The sequence below is a fragment of the Ambystoma mexicanum genome, chromosome 2p, assembly GCF_040938575.1.
Source record: "Ambystoma mexicanum isolate Mex_15411 chromosome 2p, UKY_AmexF1_1, whole genome shotgun sequence".
Classification (NCBI taxonomy): domain Eukaryota; kingdom Metazoa; phylum Chordata; class Amphibia; order Caudata; family Ambystomatidae; genus Ambystoma; species Ambystoma mexicanum.
Window position 1 is genome coordinate 1,077,322,439 of NC_090923.1, and position 19,883 is coordinate 1,077,342,321.

Consider the following 19,883-nt stretch of genomic DNA (forward strand, 5'->3'; position numbering starts at 1 on the left):
GTGAGGCAGTAGAGAAGTGGTTAAGGAGGGCCCCAAGTGGAGTCTTGGGTGAATCCCTGAGGTATTTCAAAAGAGTGGTGAAAGCCATTATTGTGGAACAGGGCGAAGAGCAGGCTTTGGTAAATCTAGGCACAAGGAGTAGTGCAGGGGAGTTTTTACAGTATGTCCAATCAAGGCTCCTCCCACCAATACGCTTACGTGACTTCTTGGGGAATTACTTGATCTGAGACTACTTGAAAGTTAAGTTTAATGTGGTAAGAACAAGGGAAATAGAGGATGCCTGGCACAAGATTTGCAGAATGGATCGGGAATGCCGACTGTCTGGAGATGGTGTCATAAAGACAGCTAGACATTTGTTATGTGAATGTGAAGTGCTGGAATATCTGGGAACACAGTCTGGGAAATCCATTGGTTGGGGGTCGCACTTGACAGCAGAGGGGCAATGGGATCGCTTCATGATGGGTATGCATGCATAATGTTTTTTAGCTTGCTCTGGAGGAAAATCGAAAACATTTTCGACGTTTTATTATGATGTAGAGGAATGCTGCCCACTTTTAAATTTGTGGATGTAGTGGATGTGATTATGGATTTATTTTGTGAAAAGTTGAATAAACTGCAACACACAAAAAAAAACAGTCCCAGTTTTGGGGAAAAGGGGAATGCCAGTCCTGGTTTTTGTGGAAAGGGATGGTCAGCAACAATGATAAAGTTAAAGTTGGTAAACATTAAACTACACAAAGAATTTTGGCATAGCAAGCTGGGTGCGGACCCCCTATCTTATAGGTAACCGTCACACATATTAACTGGTTGTGCCACAGAGTCCAGTTGGCAAATGAATGAACAGCAAGGCTTGTAACATGTAACACGTATCAAAGCAAAAGCTCTTTTTATTATTATTATTAAGTTTATATTAATAAGATCATATCCACAGTCAAAAGCGCGTTATTTATTGGAGGAGGAGCAGTGCTGGAAATACTGTGTGATGGAGGGGGGGGACAGGTTGGAGTGTGGGGGCACTTTGTGAGGGGGTGCAGGATTGCGGTATGGGCTGTGAGGGGATAGTCATCCTTTTATGTTGTTGGTCGCCTCGATTTTTTCATCGTCAAAATCTGGTCACCCTACTTCATGGAATCTTGCAATAATAGATTTGGGGACATGAGCAGGAGGGACCTGGGTGATGGGCGCCCCAACTGGCATGGTGGGCCAAACAAGGAACTCCCGGCTGCAAAACATGCATATTGGAATATGTATCTGCGGACTATCTTTGCTGTTTTGCCAAATTGGTGTCTAGTACATGCAACAGCCCAATGTAGCTCAGCCTCATATAACTCCACAGTTGGTCGTTTTGAGATGAAAAAGGTCTTGGTGGTGAGATCGTGGAAGCTTAGAGAAAGGATGCACATAGCCCACATCTTACCAGAGGATTTTGTTTCTTCTTATTTTTAGCGGACTTTGGCGTGTCAGCAGAAATCACAGCATCCGTGGCCAAGAGGAAGTCGTTCATCGGGACTCCTTACTGGTAATAGAAGAGGTTTTCCATACTGGCACCACTACTTCAAATTTCCACCCATCCCACTTTCCAGTACTCATATTAATGCTTAGCAGGTCGATTCATTAATGCCGAAATGTGTTTAACCTGCAGGTAACAGGTTAATACATTATTTTACAAATGCCTATAGACAGTTTTGTGGTGTAATGCCCCACTTCCAAATAAAAGGGATTGCCTCGCCTTAATATAGGCAGCAATGCCTTTTCACTCCACCTCTGAAGAACAGTTTAAATCTTTAAATGAAGCATGGAAAGTATGACATGATGTCTTCCTATACCACTTCCTTCTTCTCCCCTTTCTCCTCTTTTCTTTCCTCATTCATCTGTTGGTTGCAGGATGGCACCCGAGGTGGCAGCCGTGGAGAGGAAAGGTGGCTACAACCAACTGTGCGATATCTGGGCTATCGGGATCACCGCCATCGAGCTGGCTGAGCTCCAGCCACCCATGTTTGAGCTTCACCCGATGAGGTAAGGGATTGCCTTCCTTTAGCTTACGTGAGGTACAATCTGTCTATAGACCTATCCTTTGCTGCAAGCCAATCTTTTGCTACTAGTTTCCCTTGCTCTGTTAGGTCAGAAATCATTTTTAGAGTTTCTTTTTGCTAACATGATGAGTCCCCTAAACATGCAGCTGCAACTCCTTTTTGGTGTGGTGCCATTAGTAGCCCATAATATTATCTGGCAATGGGTGTTCACAACGCACCCTTTTTGCCCATGGGAGTGTTTTCCCACCCAAACAATGTCTGAAGTGGTGGCAACTGTGTTTTGTTTATTATGGCTACACCATTGTTTACCTTTTTACCAAGTTGGTAGTCATTTGACCCTCAGTAGTGGTAAAATGACACAATACATTTTAAGAGTCCTACACCCCTGTCATTTAGTTTTGTGGTAGGTCTTTTTTGGACCATGTGGAATGGCCAAAATGATTGTTCTGCCTGCATAGTCTCTTCTCAGGCTGGTATCATTTTTAAACGCAATGAAAGACATCAGTTTCTGTGTGTGTACGTGAGTGAATCCAGTTCAATTGCCCAATCCTGATTAGATAGATGGTTGCCAAAAACGTTGGAAGGTGCACAGCTGTGGGTTTGTGGCCTGTGATATGTGTGTGTGTGTCCACTGTCTGTGTCACTAGGGAGGTCCCGGATCTTCATACAGATCTGTTCCTGAAACTCACCTGAAGACTACTGGAGAAGTAGACTTCCCTATGGATTTGATGCAGCCAGAACTGCTGTTTCACTTAGCCTCCTAATGCGGAACCTCTGTGTCTCCATTTTGAAATATCTCGCTTCAAGCTCGGCTTCACACCCTGCTTTTTATCTTTAGTGGAACCTCTGTGTCTGTAGACTTTTGGCAATACCCTGGGCCTCCCTGTCATTGTGATTCTCAGCTCACTGAAGTGGCAGTATCTGCTTCTTGGCTGGAACTTAAGTGGCTTTCAACTGCTCCACAAAACCTATTGCTTGTTCAGAGGGCGTTCACTTTCCAACATTTGCAACTTCTATCCTTCATGGGACAGTTCAAATCTGCCTGCACCTAGTTCTCTGACCTCACCCGAGTCCCCTGTGAAATGCCTCAAAGCTTCAGCTAGGTGCATCCTTGCTGCTGTACCTATCTTGTCGTGGGTTGCCTAAAGGGGGTCTTCAAAGATCTTGGTGTTGGCACCTCTTGGGGCCCTAGGTACCGAATCTGAGCTCCAAATTGGCATCTCCCTGGGCTTTCTCTGCAGCATCAATCACCCTGACTAGCCTTCTCCCGGTCCTCTGACCCCCCCCACCACCTATTGCTGGTCGTCATCTTCATGGCTATTGGGCCGTCTACGCAGTCCTCCTTCAAGGAACCCTTGATGAGGCTTTTGCCCTTAGTCCACCCTGTATCCATCCATTTCCGGGCCTCTGGTCATCAGACCTGGCATTAGATCTCTTCTGGTGGGGTCATCGAGACTTCCCAGCTGGATGGTTGCCGCCTTCTTCATTTCTAGGATCTGTAAGTAATACTTACCTATATTGTCCACTAGAACTGCAAGTGAATGGTTGACGTTGTCCCGTTGGTTTCTTTGGGCACATTTTCTAAGCTTACAACAATCCCGAAAATGTCTTTAGACAATTACCTACCTGTAAATCATCATTGTGTAGTTGGTCCGAATGTGGTCGCTGAGTTTTTAAAGCAGTCCTGTGATTTTTAATACTTAACCTGTTAGACATTTTCTATGCAATTCGCACTTTTAAAGCTTTAAAAAATAGCTAAAGCTGTACTAACCTTTACATAATTTTCCTACTGGTTTTAATTGTAAATCTTTTTAGACCCTTTACTTTAGATCTTTTACTTCTCCAATTTTAAAGTACTAACCTTCTACATCCATTGCTCAATGCGTGACTTGATTATAAATGTTTTTTCTATAAACATACTGTGTGCATGTACCTTTATTGTGTGTTCATCTGTTATTAGATGTATCTTAAGAGGGCTGGTAGAATTTCTGTGAGTCCTCTGTCCGCCTAAGTGTGAGGCAAGATTGCTCTGCCACGTTTGCCATTGTTTGGATTAACTTGGTGAGAGTGCTGTACACATTTTAAGGTTGACCTTTTGGAACCCCTTGCCAGAGGACTTCAAAAAAATCTGAACACTGAGGTTGTCATGTGGCAGTTTCAAAGGGATATCCTTTATGTCCCAGGTAGCCATCAACCCACAGTGTAAAGGAAGCTTTCATCACAGTCAAATATCAGCTAGCCTAGCACTGCTGACTGGATATCTGTGCTGAACCCTTTCCCCCCTTTATCTTGCTGATAAATCCCGCAGATTTTCACTGGCCCTCTTTCTGCTTGTTATTAGCTCTGTAAACACTATGCCCATGTGTCTTAATTCCTTTATTTACTTCCGCCAAGTGACCCAATGTCTTCTTTGCAGAGCATTAATGGTGATGTCTAAGAGCAACTTTCAGCCACCTAAACTTCGGGAGAAGGCACGTTGGTGAGTCCAACCAGTATTGATGTATGCCTTTTATTCCCCATCCAGTAGGCATGCCAGTGTTGAGAAGATAAGTTAGCAGGGAGGGAAGCATAAATGGGTATGTAGAATGTGGCATCAGTCTCAGCCCTTTTGCACTCTTTTGAGACCTGATAACTGAGGCTAAACACATAATGATATGAAGGTCAACCTCTTTCTCATTTTTAGGTGTGATGCTGCCAGAGAAGGCATTGATTGAATGAGGCGATATACTGAGGCGGCGGGCACCCCGCCGTCACCAGCAGGGTCGGCCTGCTGCTGATGTGTATATCTCCATTAGCACCCATGTAGTTTCTACGCAAGTACTATTGGTGTTTAAATTGCAAAAAAAGGACATACCTTTAACTTGCTGTGCGTTGCTGTTCGACTCTCCTGAAGTCCATTTTCTATGTTGATGAACCGTAACGTCAACAACAAGGAAACAGAGTTCAGAAGGACTGCATGGCACCACACCACAAGCTTAAAGGGAAGTTTTCTTTTTTTTATTTTCAATTTAAACACCCTTAGAACCTGCGTAGAACCTACATGGGTGCTAAGAGGTGAGAGAGGAGCAGGGGAGGAAGAGAGGCGAAGCGAAGGAAGTGCTGGCCAGCAGCACTCCGACTGCTTGGAATGCGGCATATACAAGAGAATGCAGCCCACGTTCTGAGCTCCCTGATTGGCCAGCGCCTCCTTCCAGGGTGCTGATGGGCAAAAATATGGCTTTTCCATTTGTTGTATAGAAAAAACAAATCCATGAAGAAAGTAAGACTGAGTATTGTATGGACTCTCCCTCATCTATCTACTCTCCATCTCTTGCAGGTCACATGACTTTCATCAGTTTCTCAAACTTGCACTGACAAAAAGTCCCAAGAAAAGACCGACAGCAGAAAAGCTCTTACAGGTAAATTTAAGAGCAGGGACACTGTGGTGATGGCTTGTGTCCCAAGGTTCCCTCAGTCTCACTTTAGGTAGCACCTATTTACTCAGTTTGCCAGCATTTAAAGTACACTGAAAATTCACCATACTCTTTATGTGCAATCCGACACCTTTCTGGAAAATAATAGTGTTTAGTTGCTGTTAGGGACATTTTTCTTTTTCAACTTTCATTCTGACTTCAGTGGCCCCCAGGATGCCTGATGACGGATTTGGATCAAAAGTGACGTTTTGGTGAGTGATATCCTTATAACCCCACTTACCTGCTTCACTCATTTTGTTCTGGGTTCACTAGTAAGCCTCCAAAGATACCAGTACAGTGGGAACTGTGAGGGGTCAGAAATGTGAGACGGATAAGTAGATAGAGTTTTCTCAAAAGTAGCCATTTTATTAAATAATAAAGGTGAGACAAACGCTTATCTGTCCCTAACCTAACAAGGATTTCCATACCTGTCAAACTACGGCTAAAGTAAAATGATCTAATATGCAAATGTCACTGTCCCTCACACTCCTGCATAAAACAAAATCCTACAGGGATTATATGGCTGTTTAAACTCCGTGAAATAACAGGTATATTCAAACAGAAAATGTATAAACATGAATCCTTGAAACCAAGGTCTAATCCCCTCGCCCAGGATCAATTCAGGATATTTCAAACCAAAGTCAAAAATCAAGAAAGTTATTTTCAATAGCCAAGTTTTATTTATTTATTAACATTTATAAAGCGTGCAGCAGCCCGTGGGCATTGTGGCGCTGTTACAGACACATTCTTAGTTGCATAATACATACTTAGTTACAGGACAATGCATAACATATACTTGGATACATGAGGAGTGCATGGGGTAGGAGAAGGGAGTAGGTAAGGAAAGAGGGCTGTGTTAGTGGAATAGTGTGGTGTTTAGCACTTTGCGGAAAGCTGAGAGGGAGGTCTCAACTCTAAATGCATTGGGCATGGCATTCCAAAGTTTAGGTGCCATGTGTGGGAAGCCAACCGCCCCAGCTTTAGTCCTTTTGATGGGTGGGATGCGCAGTTGGTTGGCGTAGCAGGTTCTTTTGGCACGTGATGAGGTATCTCTGGCTATCGTCTCGGATAGGTATGGAGGGGCAGAGAGGCTTAGGCATTTATGCGTTAGCCTGAGGGTCTAGGTATATCCCAGTGGGGACAACTATTCTCAGGAAAGCTCTTTGTAAAATGGGAAGACATCCAGGAAACGGTGGGAAGGTCCAACTGTTATAAAAAACAATATATGAGGGTGAAAGCAACGATGGGAAAATTACTCCCCACCTTTCCCAATGAACCGGAGATTAATATGGGATTAGGGTATATGTTCACAGGGGGGACACAGAAAATCACAGCCTCAGCACTGTACAAAGTTATAATGCAAACACGCCCGATACCTGAAAGCGCATCCAAAGCCAAATGGGAACAGGATCTCGAACAGCAAATCGATGATCACGAGTGGGCTAAGATCTGTGAACTCACTAAACATATATCCTGCAACGCCAGGTATAGGCTAATACACTACAAAATAGTACACCGCACCCACTACACCCCAGCTAAGCTCAGATTAATTTACCCCGCTCTGTCGGGGGAATGCCCAAGATGCGGGGCTGAAGACGCGAACATTCATCATATGCTATGGGCATGTATAAAATTAGGCGAATACTGGAAGGAGGTGTGTGCAGCTCTAGACGAAATGGCAGATCAACCAGTAGAATGGTTACCACGGTTATGTTTATTGGGCGTGACAGGGAAAATGGACCCAACCTGGCGAAAGCTGCTAAACCTTGGCTTATTGATTGCAAAGAGAGTGATACTTATGAGGTGGAAAAGTGCAACCCCCCCGACGAAGGCAGATTGGGACAACGACATGCTATGGACTAAAGATACAGAAGAACTGTATATTGATTCGGTGCTGCCCTCCTCAAAACCGAGGAATATATGGGCCAGGTATAAGCAATATTTAACAGACAAGGTGGAGAGTGAAAATACCGAAATTATGGTACCATGATATGTATGCATGTAATGTGCTAGATATGCTGTATGATTTGTATGTGCTTACCTCGTGCAACGTTAAATAAAGTTGTTAAAAAAAAAAAAAAAAAAAAAAAGTGATTCTTTCCTTAACAGGGAGCAAGTGAGCAGCTCGCCTAGCCTGAGTGATGTAGTCTCTTTTGGGGATATTGAGTGCTGCTTTGGGAGCGTTATTTGGGACTATTTGAAGTCTATTTATATTTGTAGCCGAGGTGCCTGCTAAAAGAACATTGCAATAATCTAGTTTAGCCCTGATGGTGGCTCGAGCTATAATAAGGCAATTCTGGCTGCATAAGAAGGGTTTTACTGCATTTATTAGCTTAGTGGTGTGGGCAGAGGCAGAGACAAAGGCACTGACCTGTCAGAAATTTCTTTTCATTTCATAAATCCTTCACTTGTCTTCAAGACAATTGTTAACCTTTCCACAAACATCTGTTTAATAGGCCAAAAGGACGTTGTCTTCACACACCAAGTCAGTATTTAATGTAATTTTTCTCTTCTTTGAATACCAATCAATGTTCCTCATATCACATTTCTTCTTCAAAAGCAACAATTTTGTCAGGGTGGTTTTACAACAGTTCATCATAACACATTAATGGACTTGCCACTTTCTTTCCACCACAACCTTCTACCACACTGCAGTACTTCAAATTATCTTCTTCCTGATCCGCTCGTCTGCTAGGGCTAACCACTAATTGTCCCTTCAAATGGATTGTGTCCTTCCACATATTCCTCATCTTTGATATTTGATATCCAGCCTCAGCAACAAAAACAAAATGTGGCAGAGTGCGTCGATGCAGTCGACTCAATGTCCCTCGAGGGCCTCCGTCTGGAGGATGATGTCATTGAAGGCATATATAGAACGCGCAGCGCCGTTGGCTTCAGTTCAGTTTTTCCGTGAATTCTATTGCTTTGAGAAATACAGCGCGCTTCATTACTTCATACGCAAGTATGTCTTCTTTGTCAACACCGACTACCCCGAAGACCGGGTTCAAGAAGTGTCGAGATTGTGATTCTAAAACTTAATTGACTGATCCACACCGTATATGTCTATGGTGTCTTGGGTTGGAGCATAAGACCTCGGACTGCTCCAAGTGGCAGTCAATGACCGGAAAGGCCCTGAAGGAGCAAAAGGTGAATTTGGTGGATGGTCGAAACCCCAAATCATCTACCCCAACCACAAAACCTTTGACCGATGAGTCGAGAGGCGACTCTGCTTGGAGGAATAAAGTTAAGAGGTTGAGACCGAGGGGAGGCTTCCACCACTCCTCATCGTCGTCAGATAAGTCCAAGAAGATGCACCATAAGTCGCCTTCTTCGACTTCATCATCGGACAGTTCCCCTGAGGGAGTATCTTTACCCACAAAGAAATCCACTCCGGCCGAATGGAAAGCTTTGAGAGCAGAGATGCTAAAAATATTTGACAAGCAGAAACCCACGACAAGCCATGCTCCTACCGCACCTTCCAAAGAAGCCGGTAAGGAAAGGGCTCGACCTAAATCCTGTGCGCCGTCGAGCCCGGGACGAAGACCTGATTCTCATCGAGAGCAGTTGAGGCCTCGATGCGATGACGTATCTCGGAATGCTCCGTCGAGCCATAAGCACAAGTCGAGATTGTCAATGCCATCCCCGACGGCTGCGTCTTCGACACCAGCCAAGCCATCAACGTTGCCTTCGACGCTGAAGACATCGCTGTCACCTGCGCCATCATTGCCAGCTGCGCCATCGACATCGAGTGCCCGATAAAAACCAATGGTGCCTTAAAAAAAAAGTTTTGATGGCTCCTTCAGCGTCGAATCCACTATTCATCAAACCTTTGATGCCTGAAAAAACGTATGTGCCTTTACCAAGGAAGAACTATTTTAAGTGCCCTACCTCAACATATGAGGAGAATGAACCCTCAGAAAATGATGCTCCATTTGGCCTCCAAGTTGGCGCGCCAAATGTGCCAGAAAGTTTAATCTCTGAGGAATCAAGGTTGAAAGACCTTTATGACAATCTGCAGATGGCCAGTGGGGTGGACACCTCACCTGAGCTAGAGTTTGGAAGACCAGAGGCTGGGGAGCATGCTGATGCGTCATAAGACAGCTTACGTCCAAGGTAGTGGAATATATGGGGTGGAGTAGGCATACATACATCATGGGTAAGAGTCCACAGTCAGATCCTATATCACCGTTCCACATTGCTCTCCAAAAAAGGGTGGCAACAAATTTGGAGACGCCAGAAACCAATCCGGCTGTGAATACAAATTTGACCAAGAAGTACTGCCCTTCCAGTAATGACTCTGACTACCTGTCTAAACATCCCACTCCAGAGAGTCTGGTGGCACAGGCAGCTACTGCAACTTCTAAGCAATCAGCTTACCCTACCATCCCTCTAGATAGGGATGACAAAAGAGTAGATGGATGGGCAAGGAAGGTATTTTCTGCAGGGAGTATGGTGCTCAAATCAGCCATCTCCACATGTGCCCTTGCAAAATTTACATTCACTCTATAGGACTGCATTTCCATTGTGGCAGAGCACATTCCTGAGAGGGATGACAGAGATGGGTTCTTAGCCGTAATTAGAGATGGCAAAGAAGCCATGTGTGAGTCTTTTCAGTCAGGTTTGGATTCTGCTGACAGCATCAGCAGAGCCATCGCTACTAGCACCATTTTACACAGATTTGCGTGGTTGAGGAAGTCGGGTTTTGCACCAGATTTGCAATCCAGACTCCTTAACATGCCCTTTGACGGGTCTCACGTTTTTTGGCAACAAGGCTGACGAAAGCCTTGAGAAATTGCAGACCTCTAAAGCGGCAGCCAAATCTTTAGGTGCCACTATTAGGCAGCCTCAGCCTTTTCACCCTAGTTGACAGACTTGGAGGGGTAGATCTTTTTGCCACATCTCCTCAGTTGGAAGAGCGAGAGGGATGGCTAGTCAAAGAGGCCAAAGAAAGTTCACTTGTGGTGGACGAGGGAGAGGTGCGAAGCCAGCTCAAGCAGGGGCATCTTTACCATCTGCCACTGCATCAGTCCCCTCAAAACCTCACTGAGGTCTTGGGTCACAACTCACCAGTGGGGGGTAGACTGTCTCAGCATCTAGAAGAATGGCGAGACATTACCCAGACAGCAGGTCATCGAAGACCTTGAAAAAGACTCTTTAGACCTCGAAAAACTAGAGAGCTTTGAGAGATTCAAAGGCTTCGAAGGATTCCAAATTCTTGAGGCACATCGTGTGCCTCTCATGGGGCCTCATTCTGAGGTGGGCGCAAAGGGATACTGGGCGCCCGGGAATGATACCGGTGCCGGTAATCCCTTTGCGCCCTATTTTGAGATCCCTTAGTGGGTCCCTCCCTTACGCCTGGTTTTACCAGGCGTTATGGACGGGACCCATTAAGGGATACCGGGGTCAATAACGGTACCACAATTTGCGGTACTGTTATTGACACCTTCCCCCTTCACATTGAGCCCTATGGGGGCTTAAATGGGAATGGGGAATGGCTTTGATGATGGGGATTTACCGGTCCCGCCAAGGTCGGACTGGACCGGTAAGTCCCCATTGAACAAGGGCGGACACAGTCCCGTTATTGGTGCTAGTCATGGCGCTAATAGCGCCATGACTAGCACCACCCTCAGAATGAGGCCCATGGCCTCAACGCCTCAAAGGGAAATGTTTCCTCCAATCCAATTAACTTTGTCGAGAGAGTCGGAGTCGAAACCATCAACATCCTTTTCGGAAAAATCAAAGGTTTATAAGCCTCTGGAATTAAGGGACTTTTAAAAATCCATGACCTCTATTTATGAGGATGATGTGGAGGATGTGGAGGAGGAAAGTTCAAGTTATGAGTTTGGGCTGCAGTATGGTACTCCTGGTGTTCCAGAGAAATTGATTTCCCAAGAATACTGAATGAGAGATCTGGTGGACACCCTAAAGGATGCCAGTGGTCTGGACACTTGTACAGAAGTTGAATTTGGTACCCCAATTAGCTCAGGGCATGCTGACTCTTCAAATAGATCAGTAATGGCAATGTTTACAGATTATCTGGGCTGGAGAACTTCGACTGTGGAGTACAAAAAGGATGATCTTACAGATATTTTTGAAATGGGGCAACCTAAGGACCCAATCTTCCCTTTTCATACTGCTGTCAAGAACAAAGTCTTGGAAAACTGGGTAAGCCTAGACAGCACTCCCGCAGTCCACAAGCATTTTTCAAATTAATATAGACTTTATTCAATGGACCCTGAATTTCTTTCAAAACATCTGAGTCCACAGAACCTTGTTGTACAAGCAGCTACAGTTGCCTCTAAAGAATCGGCCAATCCCACGTTCCTCCTGAAAGGAAGACAAAAGGTTAGATGCTATTGGGAAGAACATCTTCTCTGCAGGAAGTATGGGGCTAAAGGCAGCCAATACAACCTGTGCATTGGAAACATTTACCTACACACTGTGGGAGGTACTTGCTATGGCATCTGAACACATCCCAGAAGGTGAAGAAAGGGATGGTTTTATGACACTGACTCAGGACTGGGAAGACACTATGTGTCAATCTTTGCAGTCAAGGTTAGACACCACAGACTGCATTAGCCGATCTATGGCTGCAGAAACTGTACTCGCTTGGCTGAGGAAATCAGGATTTGCTCCCTATGTAAAAGCCAGGCTGTTAGATATGCCTTTTTGAAGGTTCATATTTGCTTGGATCTAAGGCAGATGAAAGCCTTGAGAAGTTGCAAACATCTGAGGCTGCAGCGAAATCTCTGAGTCTGGCAATTAGGCAGCCTCAGCAGGGTCGGACAGCTTTGTTTTCCAACCAAAGATGGAAAAAACATTCTTTGCGCTACTATTCCTCTTTGGGGAGTACAAGAGGACAGTTTTCACAGCGGGGCAGAGAAGATAACCGCGGGATGTTCAAGGACGTGGCAGAAGAGGTGCCTTTCCTTCCGCTCCAACCGTTACCCCAAAACCACTTTAAAGACTTAAAGCATCTGACTACAGTAGGAGGCAGATTAACCTAGCATCTGAACGAATGGCAAAGTATTACGACAGATGCTTGGGCTCTCCAAACCATCGCCCATGATTACTGTCTTCCCTTTCTAAAGAAACCTCCAGGGCCAGTCCTTGAATGTACCAGATCCGCTCCTCCTACAGGAAGTTCAGACGCTGTTGGATAAAGGCGCAAACAAACAGGTACTTGAAGCAGAAAGGAACCAAGGTTGGTACTCTCCTTATTTTCTGATCCCATCTTGGACCTGAGGTGCTTGAAGAAGTTCCTCAGGAAGGACAAGTTCAAGATGGTCACTCTTTCGCACATCCTCCAAGCCCTTCAGCTCCAGGATTGGATGGTGTCATCGGATCTTCAGGATGCTTATTTTCCTGTGCCCATGTGCCAATTCATCTCAAGCAGAGGAAATACCTGAGAATCCCTGTTGGCAATTCTCATTATAAGTTTTGAGTACTGCCATTCGGGCTGACGTCCGTCCGAGGGTCTTCACCAATTTGATGGCGGTTGTGGCAGCAAATCTACGGAGGGGGGAGATTCACATCAACCCCTATCTTGGCGATTGGCTGATCAGAGCTTGTTCACCCGACAAGCTCTGGAACATCTGGATAGCACCTGTCACTCTCTCCGCAGACTGGGCTTCTCCCTCAATTTCAAGAAGTCCTTCCCAACAGCTGCAATTCATTGGAGCAGTCCTGGACTTTTCTTCAGGGAAAGCTTCGCCACCCGAAGTAAGGGCTATCCACATTTCGCAGATGGCAAGCACATTTCGAAGTGCCCCAAGTCTTCCCGCCTTTGGTTTTCTGAGGTTGCTTGGACTCATGGCATCTTGCATTTTTGCTGGTGCCAGAGGCTCGACTGAGATTGCGGGATCTTCAGTGGGCTCTCAGGACTCAGTGGCCTCAGTTCTCTGACAGATTGACCAATCTGGTAGAGATCCGGAACAGGGTTTTGCAGTATCTCCTGTGGTGGGCTGTCAAGGAGAAGGTTTTGAAGGGGCAACCCTTTTGGCAACCATGGCTGGAGATTACAGTGGTTACAGACGCCTCCCTCACAGGTTGGGGAGGTCACACAAAATGGATTGACGATCAGCAGACGCTGGTCTCTGTCAGAGTCCAAACTACATATCAACCTTTTGGAGTGGGGGACAATCAGACTTGCGCTGATGGCCTTTCTGCCCTCTCTACGGGGAAAACATGTCCTGATAATGACGGACAACAAAAAGGTCATGCATTGCCTCAACAAGAGAGGAGGTGTAGTTTCGCTGCCGCTGTGCATTGAGGTGATGCATCTTTGGTTTTGGGCACTACAGGAAGGAATCTCTGTCGGCAGTTTATCTGGCCGGAGAGGAAAACACAGTCGGCAGACGGTCTGAGCAGGCAGAGCACAGTCTCCCATGAGTGGTAACTAGCTCAGGAAGTCCTTCAAGAGATCTTCTCCCTTTGAGGAACCCCTCAAGTGAATCTGTTTGCGTCCAGTGTCAACAGGCAGTGCAACCAGTTCTGCTCAAGGGAATTTCCTCAGAGAGGAGCTCTACGGGACACGTTTGTAGTGAACTGGGAGTTTCTGCTTCTGTATGCATTTCCGCCAATCCTCGTCATTCCTCATGAGGCTAGGGAAGTTTCAGAAATCCATGATTGTAATTGCCCCAGATTGGGCCAGGAGGACATGGTACACAGAACTTCTGGAAATGTCCATCTGCCCTCCAATTTGTCTTCCACAAAGGGAGGATCTCCGTTGCCAAGAGGGAGGTCACATTCTTCATCCAGAGATCAGGACCTTCAACCTTCAAAGATTGGGACCTTGCGGAAGACGTCATAGAGGTGTTGCTTTCGGCCAGAAGTCCAGCAACTTAATCTCTATAACGCTGCCGTTGGAACAAGTTCTGCAGCTGGTGTAGAGATAAAGGAATTGACCCATTTTCTTGTGACACACCATTGGTTTTGTCTTTTCCCGTTCATCTAACACATCAGGGGCTACAGGCTGCTACAGCCAAGGGTTATCTGGCAACGCTGTCTATTTTCAAGCACTCTTCTGAACAAGGTTCCTACTTCAATGTTCCTATTGTCATCCAATTTTTAAAAGGATTGACCAACATCTTCCTGCCAGTTCCATTCATTTTTCCGGTCTGGTATCTCAACCTGGTTTTAAGCTTTCTGATCGGTTCCCCTTTTGAACCATTACATTCCTGTCCCCTTAAGATGTTGTCATTCGAGACATTATTCTTAATGCCCATTATCTCTGCTCGCAGAGTAAGCAAGCTTCAGGCCTTATCTTCCAAACCACAATTTACAATCTTCCATAAGGGCAAGGTAGTTTTGAGGGTTTACCCTGCCTAAATTTGTTTCAGAATTTCATTTAAGACAGAAAACTGTCTTACCGGCTTTCTACCCTCCTCCTCACCCTTCTAAGGAGGAGGAGAGGTTACGCAGACTTGACCCTAGAAGAGCCCCAAGTTTCTATATTAACAGGGTTTCTAAGATAAGACCGGACAACCAACTTTTTGTTGGTTATGCGGGCCACAGAATGGGACAAGCGGTTACAAAATAAACGCTGTCTTGGTGGATCATACTATGTATTTCCGAATGTTACAACTTGGCTGGGAAAGAGATTGCAGAGGGTCTAAGGACTCACTCAACTTGGGGTGTAGCCACTTCTTCAGCCCTCCAGAGAGGGGTACCACTACAGGACATTTGCAGTGCTGTCACTTGGTCTTCCATGCACACATTTGCAAAGCACTACTGTTTAGATTCCCATTCATGCTGGGTATCCACTTTTGGAAAAGCTGTGTTACACAGCATAAATCAAAATTAAACTTTTCTTTCCCACCTCCTACAAAGCACTGCTATGTGAGAATATCAAAGATGAGGAATGCGTGGGAGGAACACCCATTTGAAAGAACATTACCTTGGGTAAGTATTTTGTTTATCTTTGTTGACTATATGGGGATTTCAAGAGACAACAGTGTAAATATCCCTAGGGAAATATTTGGTGTGGTTTATGAGCCTTTACTGTTTCCATACTCGGACCGTACCCCTTCCAATCCACCAAATACTGTAACCTTTCATGTACAACCCTCGAATCTAGGATAGCTTGTACCCCATAATCATTCTCTGCGCTCTCCGAAATTACTGAACCAGGCACCACCTGCAAACAAGTACCTTTCCTGCACGGTTCAAAAGGTTTACATGAAAAGTGGGGTGCACTTTTAGACCCTCTGGTAGCTTAAACCCCACCTAAACTGGAAAGACAACTTGATTGATTTCAAATGGACTGATAAAACCTGGACTGAACTTGTTTTTCCCTTTCAGAGCAATGTTTTTAGTTCACAGCCACACAAACTCTGCCACTTGATACACTGGTGCTAATCGACACCTTCGGTCAGCGAATTTCTTGTAACACAACTTACTTCTTTATAAGGCTTTCCCTGCCCTTTCTAGATTGTCGGCCTCATCACGAGTTGGGTGCTAAACTCGGCGGTATTACCGCCGGGGCTATTAGCCCTACCGACAAACCCCCTCGGTGCTATAAGCGCTGGACCACGGATTTGGCGGAACGGTAAATTCCCATTCCCCACTGGGCCCATTCAGGAATTCCCCATTGGGCCTAATGGGGAATTTTCGCGCTATTACCGCTGGCGGTTTTCCCGCTGGCAGTAAAAGCACTGAAAATCAGCAAAATTGTGGCGGATTTGCCCCCAGCTCAGCGCTGGGGGGAAATCCGCCAAGGCAGTGATTTGGCAGACCCTTAAATGTGGCGGTAATAGCATTACCGCCACATTTAAGGGTTACCGCATGAGGCCCAATGTCCCATTGCTTTTATCCTACACTCAACATCAGGAACTTCAACCTCCTCCAAAGTCACTGCCCTAGGAAATCATGGGTGGAACCCCTGGTTCGCAAAAAACAGAGACATAGTAGTGGAATCCTTAGTCGTGGTGTTGTAGCAAAACTCAGCCAGCCACAATAACTCGACAATGCGTTGGACTTGCCATTTTGTCACCTAGGCTTGAACGTGATTACAAAATCATACTCTGCAAAAAATAAAGACCATCTTAGTTGTCTTGTTGTTTGAGTCTTGGCAGAGCATAGGAAGGTTAAGTTTCTATGTCTAGCCCCCAGTAGATACTGTTTCCATTCTTCGAACGCCGTCTTAATGGCCAAAAGCTCTCTATCTGAGATTGTGAAATTATTTCCTGCTGGAGAAAATCTCTTGGGGTGGGGGGCGGGAACACTGGATGTAGTTGTCCAGTCTGCTGATGTCTTTGTGACAACATACTGCCCAAGGCCACGTCTGATGCATCTTCCTCCACAAAAAAAGGGTGATTCACGTCCGGATGAAGTGAAACTGGTCCTGTGGTAAACTTCTCCTTGAGGAAGCAAAAGGCCTCTTCCGCTTCAGTACTCCACACGAATTTCACTCCTTTCCTCAGAGTCGGCCACTCACTTACCACCTTAATTTTACTCGAATCCATCACCAATCCTTCGGGCTAGATGACAAACCCTAAAACTCCACTCTTGACGTATGAAACTGGTTTTTTTGTTCTAGTTTAGCAAATAAGAGGTTTTCTCCTAACTTCATCAATACATTTCAGACATGGTTTTCATCCAGAGTCAATTCTTTGGAAAAATGTTGTTGATGTAAATGACTATGAAAACATCTAAATACTCCTGAAGCACCTCGTTAATGAAGAACTGAAAGGCCGCTGGGGCGTTACAGAGACTGAAAGGCATCACTTGGTACTCGAAAAGCCCAAATCGTGTTCTGAACGATGTCTTCCACTTATCACCCTGTTGATTCCTCACCAGATGGTATGCTCCCCTAAGATCTATCTTTGTGAACACCTTTTCTCCCTGTATTCGGTCCAACATTAACTATTTCAACGGAAGAGAGTATTGATTGTTCACAGTGATATTGTTCAAGGCTCTGTAATCGATGCATGTCCTCAAGGTTTTATCCTTCGTTGGCAGCTGGAGACTGCAAATGCCAGATAAAACTCTTTGCTAGATTCTCTTGAAAATATTCTTTTAGATACTGATTCTCTTTTTCGGTTAAAGCATAGATTCTATCACAAGGTATTGGTGCCCCATCCTCCAGGTCTACCTTACAATCATATGGGCGTTGAGGGGGAAGTTCACTTCCCTCCTGTTTGTCCTCAAATTCACTATAACATTCTGGCAAAACTCCTACAATCGCTCCCACCAAATGTTCCAATGCTAAACACACTCCCAGAACCTCTTCTCCCCCTTGCTGACTTAAATCTATTCCCTCCACACTGAATCGTTCCTTGCAAAATTCTGATTGAAATGATACTGTTCTTTTGTGCCAATCTATCAAGGGATTATGCTGAGTCAACCATGGCATTCCAAAAATGAGTTGTTGTTGTGGTGCATCAATTAATTCAAAGATGATCTCTTCAAAATGCCCCTCTGCTATTTTCATTCCCAACTTGCAAGTACTGTGACCCTAACAAAAGCTGTGTACCATCCACTGCTCTAACCTGTTCTGGAACTTCCTCTTGACTACTGGAACCCAAAGAGGGGCAGCTAACCTTGTATCCATACAATTTCCTGTTTCACCAGAAACTATCACACCAGGACCTCCACACCTCAGTCTCACTTCCCAATGCAAGGATACGTTTAAGGTTATATGCTGCACCGCAGTATGGATTGTGTTCCCCAACAAATGGCCCCTTCTGATAGGCGTAGGAAATCATTGTGGAGTGCGCAGGCACCTGCCCACAAAATGATGACCACAATACAGGCAAAGATTCTGCTTCCGCTTTCTCTCCTTCTCTTCCTTAGTAAGGGGCGGTCTCGGCTGACTTTTCTCTCACTAGAACTTTAATCTGTCTTTGTACTAACTCTCCCTTTGGTCGTTCACTTCTGACCCATTTCCTATTCTCTGGGAATATCTTCTTCTCTCAGATCTTCTCTCTGACAACCTAGCATCTAACTGCATCACCAGATTAATTAGTTCCTCATTAGAGGTTGGTCCCTCTACAATCACTGCCAAAGGGTCTTTCAAATCCTCCCGTAATCCCCTATAGAAAAGAGAAGCTCTTTTCTTCTGGGGCCAACCACCTTCTAGAACCAAGGCCCTAAACTGATTTATATATGTGAATAACTTCCCTGCCTCGACTCGAGTAATTCCCCATCTACACTCTGTGAGAGGGTACGTCTGTCGAACATCTTGCCAAACTCTGCCTTAAACAGGACCCATTTATTCAAAAGCCCCCCTTTCGACTAGTGGTACGGACCAAGGAGCCACCTCTCCTGTTTGATAAGAAATCAGAAATGCCACCTTAGTTTCCTCAGTCGGAAATGACTCTGGTCAGCACATAACATGCAGCTCACATTGTATTAGGAAGGACTAACATTTCTTTTGATCACCACTAAACCTCTCTGGGGAAGCTAATGGTTTTGCAACCAAAGAAATCCCTGGCTTCAAACTAATTCTCTTTTCTGCAACCTTGTTCTGTTTCTGAAAACGTATTCCCGGTTCAGGATACACAACTGGGGGTTCTCCCACTGAATTCCTACTCGAATAAAATGGCCCTGCTGTCTCTGTAAACGTGTGTACCTTTAGAACTAATTCTAAGTGGATAAAATAAAAATCGGGTCCCTGCTTGCTGCCTTCTGCACATTTGAACTCTGCCTGATGACTCTGCTGACCTGCAAATGAAATGCACATATTACATCTGCTTAGCTTCTAGCTCAACTCTCACAAGTACTTCTGGTTCTGAATATCTAGATATGTGTACATTTTCTGGTACCTGAATGCGTTTGCCTTGCGCTGAAAGGTTTCTTAGACATCTGCTGCTCCAGTCTTGCTAGCTGCAACTCGTGTTTTACTTTTATCTGTCTTCTTTTGCTTACACTATTGTCCAAAATTCTTGACTCTGTCTAACCTTGACAACTAGTTTAATAATTTCCAAAGAAGTACACAACTTCTTTAACTAATTACAATCCAGTCAGCTGTTCCTTCAATGTAGTCCTGAGGTGCATCTGACTGACAAGTCTCTGGTTGACCACGAAGCGCTAATCACAGAGTTTACTGTTCACGTGCTGCTCACAATCTTCACTTGCCTCTAATGTTGAGAATGACTAATCCCCCTCACTAGCGTGAGAAGGGGGTTTAGATTCTATTAAAGACAAGGAGGTGAGTATTATGCATTACCTGAAACCACAGCAGCAAAGAAAGAACTTTTACAAACACAAACATTTTTGAAAACAGAACTAAATAGAGTTCAATGTTAATGCAAGAGGGACTCCCCAATCCATCATGGAGGACAGGTCATGCCCTGCTGGAGACCAATGAGTAGGGACCCTCCTCTATATAAGTCCCTTACTCCAATCCCAACTCCTCTTTCTGAAGCTGTCTTGAACCAGACGTCCACTGCACAGA

The 19,883-nt window shown here is 45.1% G+C and overlaps 1 protein-coding gene across 2 annotated transcripts in view; it reads left to right on the forward strand.

Moving 5' to 3' along the window:
* Positions 1-19,883, forward strand: part of MAP4K2 (mitogen-activated protein kinase kinase kinase kinase 2) — a 1,208,607-nt gene that overhangs the window by 388,013 nt on the left and 800,711 nt on the right. For both annotated transcript variants that reach the window (XM_069645028.1, XM_069645029.1), the window contains exons 8-11: positions 1,447-1,519; positions 1,885-2,016; positions 4,450-4,512; positions 5,350-5,431. In XM_069645028.1, coding sequence (XP_069501129.1) covers positions 1,447-1,519; positions 1,885-2,016; positions 4,450-4,512; positions 5,350-5,431 — 350 coding nt within the window. The remainder of the gene's footprint in view (positions 1-1,446; positions 1,520-1,884; positions 2,017-4,449; positions 4,513-5,349; positions 5,432-19,883) is intronic.